Source organism: Chelon labrosus, assembly GCF_963514085.1.
Source record: "Chelon labrosus genome assembly, chromosome: 4".
NCBI lineage: Eukaryota > Metazoa > Chordata > Actinopteri > Mugiliformes > Mugilidae > Chelon > Chelon labrosus.
This window is the reverse complement of record NC_140340.1, coordinates 21064698-21083214: the sequence shown is the minus strand read 5'-3', so window position 1 is coordinate 21083214 and position 18517 is coordinate 21064698. Positions and strand designations below refer to the sequence as shown.

Here is an 18517-nt window from a genome sequence, read left to right as displayed (position 1 = left end):
GTTCCTCCTTTGCATTGAAAGGGGCTGGTTGTGGGACAAAGCTGACCCCGACTTAATCGTGGAGTGGGTGGGAAGAAAATCACAGCTCAGTCTGATTCACAGTGTTTCTTGTTGAATTGCATTGAATTCCAATTGCAGATGTTCCTTTCAGTCAGCAGGTGGTCGCAACTAATGTTCCTGTCTGTGTAGAAAGAGAGGATCTGAATTTGTCTAGTGGAAGTTCTGTGACAATCGTGACAGCCATCCTCCTGACTGAGGATTTCTCTTACACCAGAACTGCCACACTTATCAGAGAAAAACAGCAAAGAGAGACATAATTAGAGAGAGCGACAGAGAGAGAATGACATGTGAAAAAACTATTTCAAATCCAAATCTGACGAATAATGGGAGAAACAGCAGGAGAAAGACTTCTAAAATGTTTTTTTTAAAATGTCATGAAACTGAAGAAGAAAAGACATAGAAAGTATTTCATTCCTTCTCCTAACTCCATAGTCAATTCAAGACGGTGCTAGCAACAGCAGGACCAGAAATAATCAGAACTCCTTGTCTCCTTCTACTACCACCAGCTCTTCCTAGGGGAATTCACAGCTGCATCTGGGAGGTGTAGTCCTTCCAGGGAGTCCTGGACCTCAGCCTACCTGGTCTTGTCTAGCACACTTTGAAGGAAGGCACCCAGGGGGTACTCCTTACCAACTGGTTCCTATTGATGCTGAGGAGCAGTGGGTCTTATCTGCCTCTAGCCTCTAGCCTCTCCCAGATTACCAAAATTATCATCTGATGCCTGAGCCACAAAGTAAAGCTCTTTATTCAACAGTCTGTGCCTTTACCTATCATCACGAAGTTAGGGTGAAGACCAAAAGAACAAGAAGTTTTCTTTGCAGGGCGGCCATCTTTACTCTACGAAATCAGTCAGTAATCTGTGATAAATAAATAAGCAATAAACTACTCATGGGGACAACTGATGATGGAATCTGAAGAGCAGTGGAACATAAAACTGATTGACTGATGGAGTTTTGCTATGTGGTTATAAAGGTTTTTAGACCTTGGTGTGCGATTGCTGTATGGTTGCTAGGGTTCACTATGAGGTTGCTAATGTTTTTTATGCAATTTCTATGTGTTTTTATGTGGGTTTTTGCTAAGGATTTTCTATACAATTGCTATATGTTTGCTAAAGTTTTATTTTTTTGCAGTTGCTGTGTTCCTAGTGTCATGTTATGTGGTTATTAAGCAGAATTTACTATGGTTGGTAATATGGTTGCCAGAGTTTGCTATGTGGTTGCTAGTTTATTTTTTTGTTTTTTTTCCAGTTGCTATGTTGCTCGAGTCTTGCTATGTGATTGCTGTATGGTTGCCGGGGTTTGCAATGGGGTTGCTAATGATCATTTTATGCAGTTGCTATGTGGTTGCTAAGTTTTTTATGCAGTGCTATGTTACTAGGGTCTTGTTATACAATTGGTTTATGGTTGCTAGGATTTCTGTATGTGGTTGCTAGGCTTTGCATACAGTTGTATTTTATTTCGGCCACTGTTGGAAAATGTAAATCACAGTCAGTGGTTCTAGTTGTGCCATTTTGTCAAGAAATCCAAGAACCACCACTGTTCAAAAATGTTAAATGTAAAATATTATCATAGTTTTCTCTGTATGTGTGAAATGCTACAGAGAACCATGAAGGTTGCACTGATCTTGGATCTATTGTTAATGATCTCTGCTGACTTTTGACAACTTGTAGTAACTTTGGTATTGATAATGCACCTCGATGATGCAACGTGTTTTCTTCACTACCTGACCACAGCTAAAGATTAAGATGCTTTTTTTCTCTCCTGCCGAAATAAAAATTCCAAAACACACAAAGCAGGACACTGTGTTAAAAACAACAGCCAAACAGAAACTTTATTTGTCACATTAACAAAATCATACTCAAAAAACAGCCCCTCGGTATGTACAGGAACAAGGCATCGGACCTTTACAGCATCACACTAATAACATGCAGACTCACCGGCCTCCAGAGGCACACAAAGCAGCGTCTTTTAAAACTATGTGTGGTGAACAAAACCAAGAGATGTGACATTTAAAACTCTTACATTCATCCTCATACTGTTTCAAATGAGATGTTTTGTTTTTGTTTGGTTTTTTTTAACGAGGATTTCTCACAGCATTAATTTAGTTTATAAAGGCTCGTGAGTAGAATTTCAAAGATTTATAAAACTGTGATGAATAACTCTCACATTAACATTAGTTATGAATGATATGGTGTAGCTTTAAGAGCGTCATTCAGCTATGCTGTACACACGTCACTGTGCTCTCCTCCAACACACCACTGAGAAAACCAGGTGTCTCTGCAGGTGAAACCATTTAGGTGGACAAGAAACATTTTCAGAGTATAAGATCCTACGCAAGATCTACAGACAATTGGTAAATACAGGGGAACAAAACAACACATGAAAGGGTAAAAATAGAAATGAAAAAAATAATTAAAATCAACACCATGAACATACCCTGATCAGTGTATATAAAGATGGATGATGCTGTAGTGCAGTTCCTAAAATGGCCACAAGAGGCTGGCGGCGAAAGTGAGTCAATCCCTACAGACCTCCATGTTAATATGTCCAACTTTACAATAGAAATACATATGTTTACAACCTGGTCTTGTCTCTAAAACTGTGTAAAGAATTTGTTTCATGTAACTCACCCGTTTTAAATAAACGAAGGCTTAAAGTTTTGCAGAAAAAAAGGCGTGGCCGCTTTGAGTGAAAGGTGGGATTCCAAGGTGGAGATGGCTGGAGACACCACACTGACTTTCAAAACCACTTTTCAGGAAATACGTGAGTTTCATCCATCTTTATATCAATGGTCACCACTTCCTCAGACTGCACAGAAGTGAAGACTAAATATGGTAGAAATGGGCACAACCATCTTGTGCTGGTGACCTCATTTACAACCGGAGCACCGCTGAGCTTCAGCTAACCCAGCATCTTAAACTGTTGCTGGTTACGTGATACTCTTACATGTCGTGTACAGTCATAAACTGCCAGCTGTCTAAGAAGCAACACCCGCCCTTTTCTGAGATATTTTGGCTTCCCTTCTGCTGTCAGAGCTGTCATGTCATTCATCTTTATGTATAATCTGTCTGACGCCCTAACGAGCAGCTTGGAAACATTTAAACATTAAATTTTAAATGGACCTCCCTCAAAGTCTTCATGGTAATGTATCAGTTTAAAACAATTAATAAAACACGATCTATGAATAAATTTAATCTGTGTAAAACTATAAAAGCTATGAACCACTATCTGCTTAGAGTTCAGAGACCCTGGTTCTCAGGTAAGTCATATATCTACAGATATTTATATCTTTTTATTTTCGTTATAATACCATAAAATCCAAGTGATATATCCCATTAATCTTCATTCTTATCATATATTGTGCTAAACGTTACTTTCATTGTCATATATTGATTGCAAAACAACAGACACACACAAACTCCTTTCTCAGGCCACGTAGTATTTTTCATTCTTTTTGTACATTTCATTAGACTTTATTAAATATGTATAATTTCATTCTTGTTTCTGACAGTGACATTTCACTTGGACACTTTTTTTTAACTTACAATTTACATTTAGATTCACGAAAGGGCAGCTGCCCCGGGGCATTTTTCACTGCCCTGGTTTTATAAGATTTGGGGCGACATGTCCAAAAGCTGTTAAATTCTCCATGGTCGTTAGTTTAAAAGGGACATTACAAAAAAAAATCCAGTTTTTATAAGTTTAAACAACCATAAACTGCTAAAAGAGGTTCCATATTATTGCCCCTCTAAAACGAGCAGTGGTGGTCAGCTGTTCATTGTTCACACGTCTACATTAGTCCTGTGTCAAACATCGCCTTAAGTGGTTAAATACACATCGATTAACTCTACACTTGTTTGTAAAAGACGACTCATGTGTGGATGACGTGACGTTACACCGCTGAGACGTGCCACCTCCTGCATTATTTGTACATTCACCGAGTCTCTGAGTAAAATGCTACTGCTGTGTGTTATGCATATTGTTTACTGTACATAAAGGGAAGATAGGGGGCTTTTCAGCAGGCGGTTTGTGAACACTTATTTTCTAGCTGCTTGTTTCTACGGCGACCTTTGCTGGATTTGTTCTGAGGCAGCGATATGTGTCGTGATTAATGAGACTAAACATTGAGGTCGAAACCCTGCAGCGCTGCTGAAGTGTCCTTGAGTAACGTTCTGAATCCAAAACAGCTGCAACAATGCTGTGCTGTTGCTGACCTCTGACCTCAGTGTGGAGAAGAGGGGGCGGGATATATCTTTGTGATGACAAAAGGCTATCAGAAGGTAAGAGATTGTGTATATGTTATTTTAGCTGCATTTCTTTACAGAGGTGAGAAATGCAGGTGTTACACTGTCCTTTAGTTTGGCTGTGTTTCACCTCATAAATAGTTGCTGTAGCAGCTATTTTTACTTAGTTTCTTTTCTTGCATTTCTGTAAATTTATACCAATACCAAATCAAAACCATGACACCAAATAGACATAATGACAAATTCAGTTTAGGATGTTATTTAAATCAGCGATTGTCTGTAGCCCTGTGAAATGTACAGACTATGGTTGGTACTGACTATAACCAGAGTCATGGATAAAGACAGTGATTGGTCTCCTAATAACTGGGGGTAACCATCAGCTGTGTGTTAACTCTGTCCTTAACTGGGTTGAACTTGAGTACCACAGTCCCAAAACATATTAACGTGTTTTGTGATGGGAGCCAAATAAACAACTGAAAATTTAGAAATTTGAAATGTGCCTGCACTTATTTTTGGTCTAGTGTTCCACGGTTTTTCCAGGTGTTTTAATGTTGTAGGGCAACCTCTTTTTGTAAATGGAATTAAATTGGAATTTCAGGTCATTGGTTGAACATTTAAAGTTGTCACCTTGGGCTTACTTATTTCTTACATGGTATGGATCAGAAGTGTAGCTGAGACATAGAAGGACTAAGTATTATGTCTCGTTATATGGAAACCAAATTAAATCTAACAGACTCTAACAGCTAATGTTTTATTCATTAGCAAAGCGGGGTTATTTGTCTACTTTGTCGTGTCCTGCACTGTTCTGACTACTCAGCAAAATTTTGGTCCAGACTGAATGAATCCTCTGCTTCTTAGGAAACATCCGCCTAGAAATGATTCATACTAGAACTTATTATTTATATTTGTGGACTGTGAAGGGACAATCTTTGAGAGACTTTCTCCTCTGTCGAGTCCTCACAAGGACTTTCCATGACACCTGAGAACCACTACTCGATATAAATAGACCATTTCTATGGTAACAGAGTCACCGCACTGCCGACAGAATGAAGATTGATTTTCTCTGGTGTCTTTGGTCAAGGTGCTCGTGTTCGGTCTTGACATTGACATTGTCACACAGGAACTGAAACATAGTTCTGCTTTTCAAAAAGTCATGTCCTCCGTCCATCCACAGCTTTTTTCCACAAAAGCAATCAGCTTTTGTGGAAAAAGGAAGCTTCTGCTTCCTCCTCACCTGCATTCATCCATCCGTGACAAAAACTAAAAACGCTTTCAGACCTCTTTCTTCCAGCTCTGTGCATCCGACCTGTGAGAAGTGAACCGGCAGCAACAATCATTCCCTCTATATCGTGTTGTGTTTCCGCTGCTGTGTTGTTTCCCCCTCTAATGAGCACCGCCATTCATGCTCATTAAAACCTTAAACTGAGTCGTTTCTGTGTGTTCGTTCTCGTCTTTTTCTTCCTGCGAGCTGAAAATCACCTCTTCAAGAATCACCTCACGTCACCCGGCGACTCCACGGCGCCATCTTCTTCCTCCTACACTCACTTTACTTTCACCCTCATAGAAAATAACTCTTCTTCCTCTCCTTGTTTTTGCTTCCACTTGCACAGTCACACTGAAATCACTCCTTAACCTTTGCACTCTTTACATCTGGATTAACGTTGCTGCATCAGAGCTCAGTATGCATCGTTCTAGTATCAGCTAGTATCATACTAGATCCGCATGTTGATGCTTCTCATTGTCAACACGATATTACAGCTCTATTATTCAGGTCCTTGTCTATATTTTTTATGCAACAAACCAACATTAAAAGACCCAAACCAACTAAAACAGAATCCATCAAACTACAGAACCAGCAACAGAGCTCCAAAATCTACTCAGTGAGCCACAACTCAGTTGTTCATTATGGCACCAAATGTGTATCAGTCCGCTGTTGAAAATAGTCCACAACAAACCTCCTCTCTGAGTAACAACGGCTGAAAGCTGATCAGGTGTTTTAGGAAACTTTAAACTACAACAGTAGCAATGTGCTAAGTTTTCACTGACCGTATAGAAGACCTCCCTTAGGGGTCCCCACCTGTCACAGCTCTACACTCAGTCCCATTATATGTCGTGTGCATGACTCTTTAAAGTAGTTCTGTGTGGCAACAACTTGAAATGAAAAGACATTATCTAGGAGTGACAAAATAAAAGAGAAAGAAGAGAAAAGAAAGCAAGACGGTGAAACAGATAATGTTGATTATTACTACATAGCTTTGGGGAGAGATGATTGAATAAAATAACTTCCATTAGCATCATTATTACGTTCTTTGTTAAAAATAATGTTAACATTAGCTAACTTAGCTAGACGACCATTGTGTCCAGCTCTGTTGTCCCGTGACCAACTCTAGTGTGGACGTTTTAGCCTGGGGCCCCAATATACTCTAGAATCATCTCTGCTCTGTGATTAGGACCTTGTTTGGGTCATTTACCACTTGCTGTTTGTCATTTGTCTGAGCCAGCAAATCTAAATCTGTTCAGAGTGGTGTAAATCATTGTGGGACCATGGTAGTGTAAGGGCTGGTTCTAAATACCAGTACCTAAATACCAAGTACCAGGGTTCTGAAGTGTTATCACTGATAACAGGTTGTGTTCACACCAGACTTGTTGGAAGCAGCTCAGTAAACACTCTTCAGTTTCACTAAGCAGGTGAGAATATTAACGTACAAGTGCCTTTATGAGTTGATATAAAACTGCCGGAACAAAACCGCAATAGAAGACTTAAGGGATATGAACACCAGAGTTTGTCAGCTGTGCTGGATCAACAGTACATCAGAGCCAAAACGACTCATCAGGCAGAGAGACATCTTACGAACAGTAAGCCAGTGTGATCACACTTAAAGCTGTGGAGGTGAGAAGGAAGCAACCCTTGATGAACAGCATCAAACTCTGCTGGTTTAAAAGAGATTCAACACCAAATGTTGCATCTTAAAAAAGCAACAACGGGCTCGACTCTGATAGATAATAGATCAGAGAGTTCCTCATATGAAGCTGGATCAACGTGGCGGTGTGGCGGTGGGGCCGTGACAAGATGACGGCCGCTGGTTTAGTGTTGCGACCCTCGTTCTAGTGTTCGCCTCCATTCACACCGGCTTTTGAGGTGAGTCGGTCAGAAAGATCACTTTGATTGGCTCATCAGCTCAGGAAGTGACGAAAGTAAACAAAGGACACAGAGAAGTTCTCTTGTCATTCTTCATCTCCATCTGAACAGCTCTGTGTGACAGTTTGAAGCTCCTCCTAGCCTTCCAGCTAATAGTAGCTTCCTAGCTGACATTAGCCTACTTCTACCCAGCTTCCTAGCCTCCTAGCTAATAGCAGCTCTTCCTGTTTGCCCTTCCAATGATGAATAGACTACTGCTACCTGCTGGTATGAAGACTTATTTACTCTCAGGTTCAGAAAGTACTGTTGGCTGTAGTCCAAACACAGTCAGCCTTCATTGCCTGTGGCTTTTTTATTGTTGGTGTGTGCGGTCCTTTGAAAGACTTTTCAGATTTGACGACACTATATTCAGAACAGTACCGCCAATGAAATGAAAACAGTCGTGAGCTACAACCCTACACTTCAGGACATCAATAACAGTAGGAAACCTCCCTAGTGGGCCTCCACCTGATACAAGAAACTTTAAATTACAGCGGTGGTAATGTGCTAAATTTTCAATGACAGTAGAAGACCTCCCTAAAACCATTTTCCTTCTGGTGTTTATTGTTTAAGACAGTTGGACTGGACCACTGATAATAGAGAAGCAGCTTCACAAAAAGCCTAGTTTTTCCCAAGGTTATCTTCTGCCCCGCATGTCGTTAGCCCGATCTTAACCATGAAGCTCCCATGAAGTGCATTGCAAGATCAGCGTCTTATCTTAATTAAGGACACTTCAGCAGAGTTGGACTATGGCGGTGATCGAACCTGCGAGTAAGGATTTAAAAAAAAAAATATTCTAATAATACCAGGCAAGTTATTTATGTGAAGTTTCTTAATTCTCAGTTTGAGAAAGCTTTATGTGCTTTTTCGTCTGAATCATCAGTTTTATAATCAACAGTTTCTGTTTTTATCATCCGTATGTTTAGCACAGATTACCTGATGAATTAATTTGAACAACATTAATATTATATCTGGTTTTAGCCACTCATAAAAAAAAAAAAAAAACATTCATCTGTTCCATCTCTTTGTGCTTTTTCACAATTTTCAAGTTAATCAAGAAGTTTAAACGACCAATCAAGTATTTTCACGATGAGTTGTTGTTTTGTTGTTGTTTCCATCATTGTTTAAGCAAAAAAGCCTGAACACTTCATAAACTGATTACACAAATATGGGAGGACGCCCATTCTATGACAATCTGTGAAGCCAACGATCCATTTACAAAACAAATTCATCTTTTGTTAGATTATATAATTAATCTGAATGCTAAATGTTGAACCAAAACTCTGAATAAAGCTGTGTTTTGTTTGTATTGCATATTTTCTGCTGACATGTCTGCATGTAATATTTACAGTATATTTGTACTGTGAAATAAAACTTCTTCAACAAACAGCTAGGGGTTAGTATCATCTGTGTGTGTGGGGGCTACATTACCCTTGGCTAACTGGCTCACTATACAGACCTTTATACATTAGCATAATAACACGAGTGTATACACAAGTTACAATGTGTGTGTTTGTTCATTAAGGCATATCGTATCCTTACATGACATAAATAATATGTTACAGTTTACATATTATACAAATTAGTAGGCGCTGTACCCTTAAAGGTTCATTCCACTCAGTAACAGCTTCTTGTCCAGACTGAGCGCCACAAAAAACACATCTTAACGGGCCTTTTCTTTTTAATTAATTACCCTTTTTTTTCGTTTAAACTGCTTTAGGTCCGGCCCTTTTACAGATTATAATCAGTGATGGTGTGTTATTAAATACATTTACTCCAGTATAGCTTTGAGGTACATTTTTGCTAAGAAAGCCTCATAGGAGATCAGGAAATATAAAGTTTGATTTCCCAGATATTCTTCATTTGAGCTTTTCATACTGTACGTGAAATTACTTGAATTGTTTTTATTTTTTTTTTGTTTGTTAATTCTTCGGAGGTTTGATTTTTTTCTCCAAACCAAACTCAAAATAATGACTAGTCCTAACTATACGTTACATAAAAGCAATTTCTTAAGCACTTTTCACTGCAGGACTTTGAGTCAGATATGAGTATTTTCACTTAATATTTCACCACCTCTGATTATAATCCCTTTTCCGTCTGTAAAAGTTAATTTATACCTCTGATTACATGAGACCATAAATACTATGCAGCTGGAATTTTACAGTTTATTTTTATAACAGCAGCAGCAGAGGACAGTTTTAGATGTCAGATAAATATGATCATTCAAGCTCCACTTCACATTATGGAGACACAGCTGCTGGTAGAGGACATCTACTTCCCCTGTGATACAAAGATCGATGGAAGGTGATGCTCACTGAAAATGCTGATAAGTAAACATGAGGCAACAGTTTTAGGTGACGCAGCATGAGACATTGGACAGGACGTTTTACATGTTAAATACATTGTATTAGAAAAAATGTTAACTAAGTAGTAAACCTGGCTGTCTAACTGGTAACATTTGGATTTCATTATGAGAGAAAAATACCAATGCATCATTGTATAGTCAAGCAACCAATCAGCCCCGACCAAACGTGCCGGCCAAATTTGGAACCATAATCAGTTCCCAAAGGAGAGATTCCAGACTAACTTTGATCCTCAAAAGGTTTTGGCTGAGGGAAGTTCATCTAGCTTCTGGTCCACGTTTTCCCTTTATCTACTTTCCCCTGAGGTAAAACAAATGATTTCAAACCAAACTCTTGGACACTTAATGCAATGCTTTACGGTTAATGTGTTTCTCTCAGCTGTGACTCATTTCACGACAGCACACCTCTAATCGTTACCTTCTACCTCTCGCCGATTCTTACTGACCTTTAAAAGTCCAAATGTTAAAGCTGCATTCAGCAATTTTTGACCTCAGGATGGTTATAGATGCTTTTAAGACCCTGTTAGTACGCAGCAACAAGTCTGCCAAACTGCTCAGTTAACGTGTGGAGAGGTATTTTTTTATTTTCTGGACTGATGGTGTGCGGAAGCAGCAGCTTGTTCGACACAGAAACATGAATCAACTAGCCTGGTGTAACATGCTCTCTGGATTTCATTATGGGGCGTGTTTCAACTGATACAGAGAAGAAAAAAATTCTCCATTAATTGTAAACTTCTAGCTAGCTAGCTAGCTCTTCTCCATCCGCCGCTCCAGGCCCACGTATCAGTGTGGTGAAATCGTAGGATTATCCAAAAAACAAGCTGAAACAAGGGAAACTGGACTTGTAGAGTTTCTTGAAGACATTTCATTTCAGTCGTCAGTTCTAAAAGTCTAGCGGGGAGTTGGGGTTTTTAAAGGAACATCTGTGGGTGGACTGGGGGCAGCACAGTGGCGAGGTGGTTAGCACTGATGCCTCACAGCAAGAAGGTCACCGGTTCGAATCCGGTCGCCGGCCAGTTTGCATGTTCTCCCTGTGTCTGCGTGGGTTCTCTCCTGGTACTCCAGCTTCCTCCCACCATCCAAAGACATGCTCATTAGGTTAATTGGTGACTCTAAATTGGCTGTAGGTGTGAGTGTCTCTGTGTTAGCCCTGCGATGGACTGTCGACTTCCTCTCGCCCAATGACAGCTGGGATAGGCTCCAGCAGACCCCTGCGAGCCTTAACAGGAATAACCGGGTATAGAAAATGAATGAATGAATGTGGGTGGACTGGCCGCCACCAGTTTGACCTCCTGCCCTCTAGGGGGCGATACAGGTCCATAAAAACACACACCACCAGACTTTGAACTTTTTCTTTACCAAAGCCATCCAGGTGACCATAAAACCCACCTTAATACTTTAATTTTGTGCAATATATTTAATATTTATTACCGCCTCTGTCTGTGGATGAGATTGCAGGGTATTTTATGTAGGTTCTTATTTTTCTCTTATTGATGGATATTTTGCAATTACGTTGGATCCAGTTGCCCTTTGTTTCAGCTTGTTTTCTGGACGTACTGTGACCTGGAGAATCTTCAGAGGCATATTAGTTGTAGGAACCAAAGTCGTGGACAGGTGTGTTTGCGTCGTTAATCGGACACTCCCATTGGTCGTCACCTTACGGTTGTTCAACTTTAACTCTAACCTGGCCACCTCAGGTCTTGTCATCGCTACAGCTATTTCATTCATGGTCTCTGGTCTGCACATCTCTAGTTACACCACTTTAGTCCAAAAAAAAATCTGAATATTTGAAAGGAAATTTAGGCTTTTACAGAGCTTTATAGAGTTTCAGCTCCAGCAGTCCACAACTGTACTTCACATACTGAAGTTTTCAGCATTAAGAGGAAGCTGCTTTAAGAGAATAACTCTAAAAAGCAAACAGCAGGCAGCCACAGTTAGAGATTAGGATATACCAGCGACAAAGATTTACATTCGTATTATGGGCGCAAATTTTTAAAGTTTAAAGTAAAATTACGAGGAAGAAAATGTAACGTCACCCCTAAAAAAAATCCATACAATGAGGATCAAGTGACATTAATGAGCCAAGAGAGCCTCTCACCCCCTAATTAACTAAATATTTATGGACTGGACTGTTAATTTTCTCTACATTTACTGCTGAGTGCAAACTTCACACCAGACTTTGAAAATGTTGCCTCAGTTTATTTGTGCAAGAGCCAGCATCACTTCCGTCCATCACACTTTGTTCTGACGATAAATATATGTTCACAGCAGCAGGACAAATATCTCCCGCCCTGCGTTGAGGTTAACTTGTGATTAGTGTTGAAAACATGGCTGAACACCAAACTGTCACAGTAAAGTTTTAACCTTTTGCTTTCTGCAGTGCATTTCATTAAACTGTGCTTTTCATTTTGAACTCAATCTCTGATTAACATACGAGGATTTAATATTGAAACTCTAACCACTCATCTCTGGATGTGCTCTTATCCACACCGCCGCACGCTTACCTCCCTTCATCTAAAGTCATACGTCCCTTAAACTGCCTGGTCAACGCTGGGTTGCTCCAGCGGGAAGCCTTGTGCTCTAGATGTGCTTCACAGAGAACCTGCATCCCCATAATGAATCTGGGCGCTTGCTCAGAGGAAGGCATCAGCTGCAGAGAGAAGATCCAGCAGAGCTAGATGACTCCAGGAGGAGGAGAAGCAGGATGTCTACTTGGTCCTGGTTCTGATTTGGAATCCCGGCTTGGCTCTGGCTGTGGGTTATTCCTTGTCTCTGCACGTTCCACCAAAAACTCCTCACCTCCATCCCCGCCGTCGCCTCCTACCGCCTCCCCGGTCGCCAGCTGCTTCATCCTCAGGTTGATGGAGCCGTAAGTCCTCTTTGGCCGAACAAACGCCGCCCTGCGTCGGTACATCTCGCCCCGGCAGATGGACACCATGAGCAGCACCGACAGGAACATCCCCCCCAACGTCAGCAGGCCCAGGCCTGCAATGATGCACTTGTCCAGGTGGGAGCCCAGCTGGGCGTAGTACATCTCCAGCTTCTCCATCTGCCGCGCCGACACCGAGTCTGGGTCCACCTTGGCCTCCCGGGGTATGGTGTAGGCGATGACCACCAGGACGATCCCACTCACCAGGAAGACCAGCGCCAAGACGAAGCCGTAGTCTGCAGAGTGGTCATCAGCAGAACTGAACTCTGGGAAATCCTGACAGTCCTCCTGTCCTCCACCTACACCTGTCCCTCCTTCCTCTTCATCGTAGGACTGGGGAGACACCTCCTGGTGCTGCTGGAGGAGAGGAGGAAGAGAAGAGAAGGAGAGGAGGAGGTAAAGAAAATAAATAAAAAGCAAATAAAAGCAGCAACCATCAAACCGAACCCCACTGACCTGCTGCTGCTCCTGCTGCTGGTTCTGGTTCTGGGTCTGGTCCTCATCTTGCTGGTAGGATGCGTTCTCAAAGCCCTGGGTGGCAATACCCGGTTTGTGGGTCGGAGACAGGCCCCGACGTCCCACTCCGCCCCGGATCTCCCGGAGCTCTACGGCGTTGAAAGAGGGCTCCATCGGTGTGTGCTCATGTCTTCACAGGACCTCGTCTCTGCTTCATCCACACTAAATGACAATAAATAATGACTGAAGGCACAAGAAACACCAGCAACATGTAGATATGGTCAAACTAAGAACAACATATCATCGTGGACGTGTTGTCTGATGTCAGCGGTGAGCAGTTATTTTAGTTGTAGCTCTATTTTGTGCATTAAATGTCCTTTTATTAACCAAACAGATTTAAAGTCGTACTTTAGCCTGGAAGCCAGATGGACTACAGCGTTGCAATCTCTTTTAGCTCCACATTTGGTCTCCACCAGATCCCAAGGGTAAATACCTGGCCATTGTTTGTACAGACTAGTCGTTTAGTCTGTATGTCGACTTCAGTGCTGTGCCATGACCCTTTAAGCATCAAGTCGACTAGTCGCCGATAATGTGACAATAACAACACGGACGCCTCCAAAAAGACAGGTGAGGAGCCCAGTGGGTCACTGCAACTAGTAGCGGTTCATCAAATGTGTGGAGATACTTCACTAAAGATGAAGTCCATATTAATAAACACGAAATGACTTCCTGTTTGATGCCAAATTTTATTTCATCAGATTACACCCTTTGTTGTCAAGTCTCAGCTTTATCTTGTGGCCCTGGAACCCCGAGTGGTAAACATAGATTACCTCATCAGTATAGGTACTAGTTGAAATGATGTGAAGAACAATAAAATGCTGCTTACATGGTAACTGGTCAGTCATAACTCCGATAATATGTGACAGGTGCACCACAAAGAATGAGGATGCTTTGTAACAGTTGCTCTAGTTTCAGCTTTGTTTTTGTTATGCCATGACCTGGATGACTGAGAACCTTCACAGTCTGGTTCGTTAATGAGTTGCGCACAGACTCACATTGAATCACAGGCGTCTCACCTTGGTGGTTATTTGGTTCCATGTTTTCTTCCTCTCATCCCCGTTAGCACTGTCACTTCCTGTTAAGCCCAATGGAGAGTTAAAATAAATCCTTAACAGATACCAAACAGAGACAGGTGACTATAGTTCTGTTTTTCTGAGGACCGAAATTTGCCATTTCATTAGGTACACTCTGGACTGCATTGTAATATAACTGTTGTGCACCAAATCCTGTCTTCATGAACGGTCTAATGTTCAGTCGATGTTGAAACAGCGTCAGAAAGGTGGTAATTCAGCGGTAGAGTTTCTGTTTTTTAGCCTAGACGACAATGTCAAAATAATACTAACATGCATCAGTACAGCACAATACAGTTTAATAGTACTACAAACTACATCCTCCAAAATGATCATCCAGTTCAATTACCACCTTTCTGATGCTGTTTCAACATCGACTGAACATTAGACCAGTCATGAAGGAGGATTTAGTGCAGGACTGTTATATTAGAATGAATTCACTGGTGTACCTAATGAACTGGTAAGTGAACCTGAACCTTTGCAGACTGGTCCTGAAAGAGCAGCTTGTGAAAACAGAATAATAATTTACAGACATTGTGCTACATCTGATAAACCTCCTTCCTGCTGGTTAACACCTCAGACTCCTGGGTGTGATCTCCAGCAGCATCAGCAGCAGAATCAGGATGCACATTAAAGCAGGGTTAGAACTCTTCAGTGTTGAATTATATAGTAAAAACTATTATTTTCTTTAATTTGTTCTTTTATCCTGCAGAAAAAAAAACACCTCGCATTGTTCTGTTTATTTATCTCGGGGAAGTAGCCCACTGACACACTTTCCATTTATCATGAGACATGAAGCCCACGGGGAGCCTGAGTGCTCATGAGCAAGCTGTCATGTCAGGCCGTCACCATCCCCATCCCCATTACTGTCACCATAACTATCGCCGTGACCTTGTGATGCGCCAAAATGCCCAAACGTGGACAGCTACGGTGTGTGGGGATGTAATGTGAGGACGTGCCGGTGCTGATGCGACCGATCACCACCACCCCCGACCACACGGCTCAGATCACGGACTAACAGAGGGAGGGAGAGTCCGGGTCCAACGTATGGTCGCATTCAGGGAAGAGGGAGGGTGGGGGGACAAATTATACAAACGGTGACACAAGTACCGATCCCTCCGGACGGAAACACCGGGAATGGATGGATGGATGGAGCATCCACCCCGAGCTGCTGCGTCCGAGCGAACGCCTTAATTGAAACGCGTCGATGAGAAGAAGAGGAAGAGGGGAGAGACGGGCATGACAGCCGGGCGGGGGGAGGGGTTGTGTCTTACCTGGTGCTGATGATGCCGTGATGAGGAGGGAATCAGGCGGCTGTAGACGTCCAGAGAGAGACGGACGCTGGATGCTGACTGAGGAGGATGGAGAGAGAGAGAGAGAGAGAGAGAGAGAGAGAGAGAGAGGCAGATGGAGAGGAGGGAGGACCAGACTGACCATGCGCACAACCAGCCCGTGGTTTTCTGTGCTGGCGGAGTCAGGGGAGCCTCTGTGCCTTTTGACCTACATCACTTTAACATATTTAATCTAGTGAAGCTGCAGCGCCCCCAAATACGACAACAATCATGGCATTTGAGGGAAAGAGTGTCTGTGAAGTCTCAGTAAACGGATAAAACACATCTTCATTGCCACCTGCTTCTTTATTGCACGTTTTAAACAGTAAAACAGACTAATATACACAGTTTGATGTGTTAGCCTACTGCTTTTTATGTTTACAAAATATCTCGAGAACACTGTCCTTTAAATCTGACATTCAGTTTCTATCAGGTATACAGATGGAAAAATGGCCTATTGCTTAATTCTTGCACATTTACAGCTCTATTGGATTTTTGTAAATGTTCGTATAACAGGACTGTTGTGAATTCACTGTACCTAATGAACTGGCAGGCGATAGACTGAGTGCAGATTGAGGTGGCTCTTGCTAGCATGGTTGAAAAAACTTTTTTTAATTCTCACTCCATCTACATGTATAAGACCAGTTATGAATCCTACGTGTCCACTCTGAGACACAACTACACAAGGCACATGAACAAAAGAATCAGATCAATGAGATATCCATCCATTTTCTGCTGATTATCAGGTTCATGTCCCATTTAATAATCTATTAATAAAATTATTATGAATCCTTGTCCTTAGGGTTTGTAGTTAATTATTATGTTCCTTATATATATATATATATATATACATATAATTTATTGATTTTTTTCCGTGCATAATTGGAAAACAGAAAATAATATATCGGTCAGAGCTTCAGAGAGCATCAAATGTATTAATTCTTTTCCGAGAACAATGATCCAGAAAAAAACACAAGTATTTTATTTATTGCAGAATAAGTGTCAGGGTTTTCAGGGTGAGGTAGGACCCAAATGCTGGACACCAGGTGATGAGGCAGGAGTTGGCGAAAAGGTATTTAATGAAAAAAGACAAAAACAAAGGCACTGCAGGCAAGGCAGGATGAGAACAAAAACTACTACGAGACATAAAAAATGGCAAGGAGACAAGTAACAAGAATCAAGACAAGAAAATAAACCATGAGACAAGTACGATCTGAATATGACAAGACATGGAAAAAACAGTATGACGCGACAGAGGACAAAGTGAAAAGCAGGACTATATATACACACACAGGGGCAGAGGAGACACAGGTGAAAACAATCAGGGCGGGGCAGACAGTTACAAAGGTGGGAAATCACAGGACAGGAAGGTGACGAGAAACAGGTGAAACCAATCAAGACGGGAAAGACAATCACAAAGGCGGGAAGGGACACAAGACAGGAAACCAGGAAAATAAAACAGGAAACTGAAAAACGTGAACAAAACTCAAAACATGAACACAGGAATCAAAAAACCAGAACCATGACAATAAGACCAGAAAAGGAACCAATTTCTCATGTTTGAGGGGTGATTAATTGTCAACAGATTCATCAGAAGGATGTACTTACAAGAAACTATTGCATATCTTAATAATACATATGAAAAAATGTTTTTCATTTAACTGTTTCCAGTTTCCAGTGTGACTTTAAAGACATGTTTAAAACTGTTACATTTACTGAAACCCACAGAAAGACCGCTAATAACCTACAAATAATTAAACTCTATAATGATTATTTAATTCATTTTAACTTTTAATGTAACTCAATTCAAACTGTCTGTGAAGGTTCTCAGTCATCCAGGTCATGGTATATCCAACAAAGATTCAAAAAAGGCAACTGGACTTGTAGAGTTTTTTGAGAAGACGTTTCACCACTCATCTGAGTAGCTTCTTCAGTTCTAGGGGACTGGCTTCCCTATGAATGGTGCTCTAACGACTCTTGTCCGTCAAAGGCTCCAGTGTCAAGGTGTGAATGAGGTTGAAACTTCTTGGGGAGAGAAGTTAAAACTGTATTGTAAATAGATGGCAGATTAAATCTCAGTCCACCTCCTCTGTTTAGTGAAGGTTTTTCCAGTCTGACATACTGTAGATGGCTTCCTTTACTCCTCTTTCAAACCATCAGTCTTCTCTGGCTAAGATTTGGACGTTGTTATCTTCAAAGGAGTCCTACACCTGAAGGACAAAGGTACACGTAGCTGCGCCGGTTTCTGGTTGTTAACATAACAAGCAAGTTTCAGGAGGAGTTCCTATTTAAACCTCAGACTTCCCACCAGTCCCCTAGAACTGAAGAAGCTACTCAGATGAGTGGTGAAACGCCTGCTCAAAAAACTCTACAAGTCCAGTTGTCTTTTTTGAACCTTTTTTGGATATCAATTCAAACTGCATTAAAAGAAAAGCCGTCACGGAATCACTGTAGCCTTCTCTGAAATCTTTGAACCTCCTCGCATCAAAAAGGATTCGCTCAGCGGTGGAAAAAGCCGCCTCGTCTTGGTTTGCAAAGACTATAATCTCCATAACTGTTACCATAGCAACACATATCCAGTGCAGACATGAACTGTGATAAAAGCAGCAGTCATGAAGACATCAGTCTTGTGTCTTTTGCGGATCTCCACATATTATCTGCCCGTAAACACTTTGGTGGGTTTTATCTCTGCAGAGACGCAAACAGCTGAGAGGAATCTGTCTCAAAAGACCAGAATGCACTGCAGCAACTTGATGTGATTGTTAAAAAATACTGTCACACCTGTTGTCTTGTTTTTCTTCTACTGGTCAGCAGACGCAACCAGTTAA

General features: G+C 41.3%; 1 protein-coding gene across 1 annotated transcript; it reads right to left on the bottom strand.

The window, feature by feature from the left end:
* Positions 1–12517: 12517 nt before the first annotated feature.
* On the bottom strand, positions 12518–13499 carry tmem74b (transmembrane protein 74B; the record flags this gene model as incomplete). Its single annotated transcript, XM_084542946.1, has 2 exons — positions 13229–13499; positions 12518–13129 (listed from the first exon to the last, which is right to left on the bottom strand). Exons 1-2 carry the CDS (start codon positions 13400–13402, stop codon positions 12518–12520), a joined length of 786 nt encoding a protein of 261 aa, XP_084399072.1. The 5' UTR covers positions 13403–13499.
* Positions 13500–18517: the final 5018 nt, after the last annotated feature.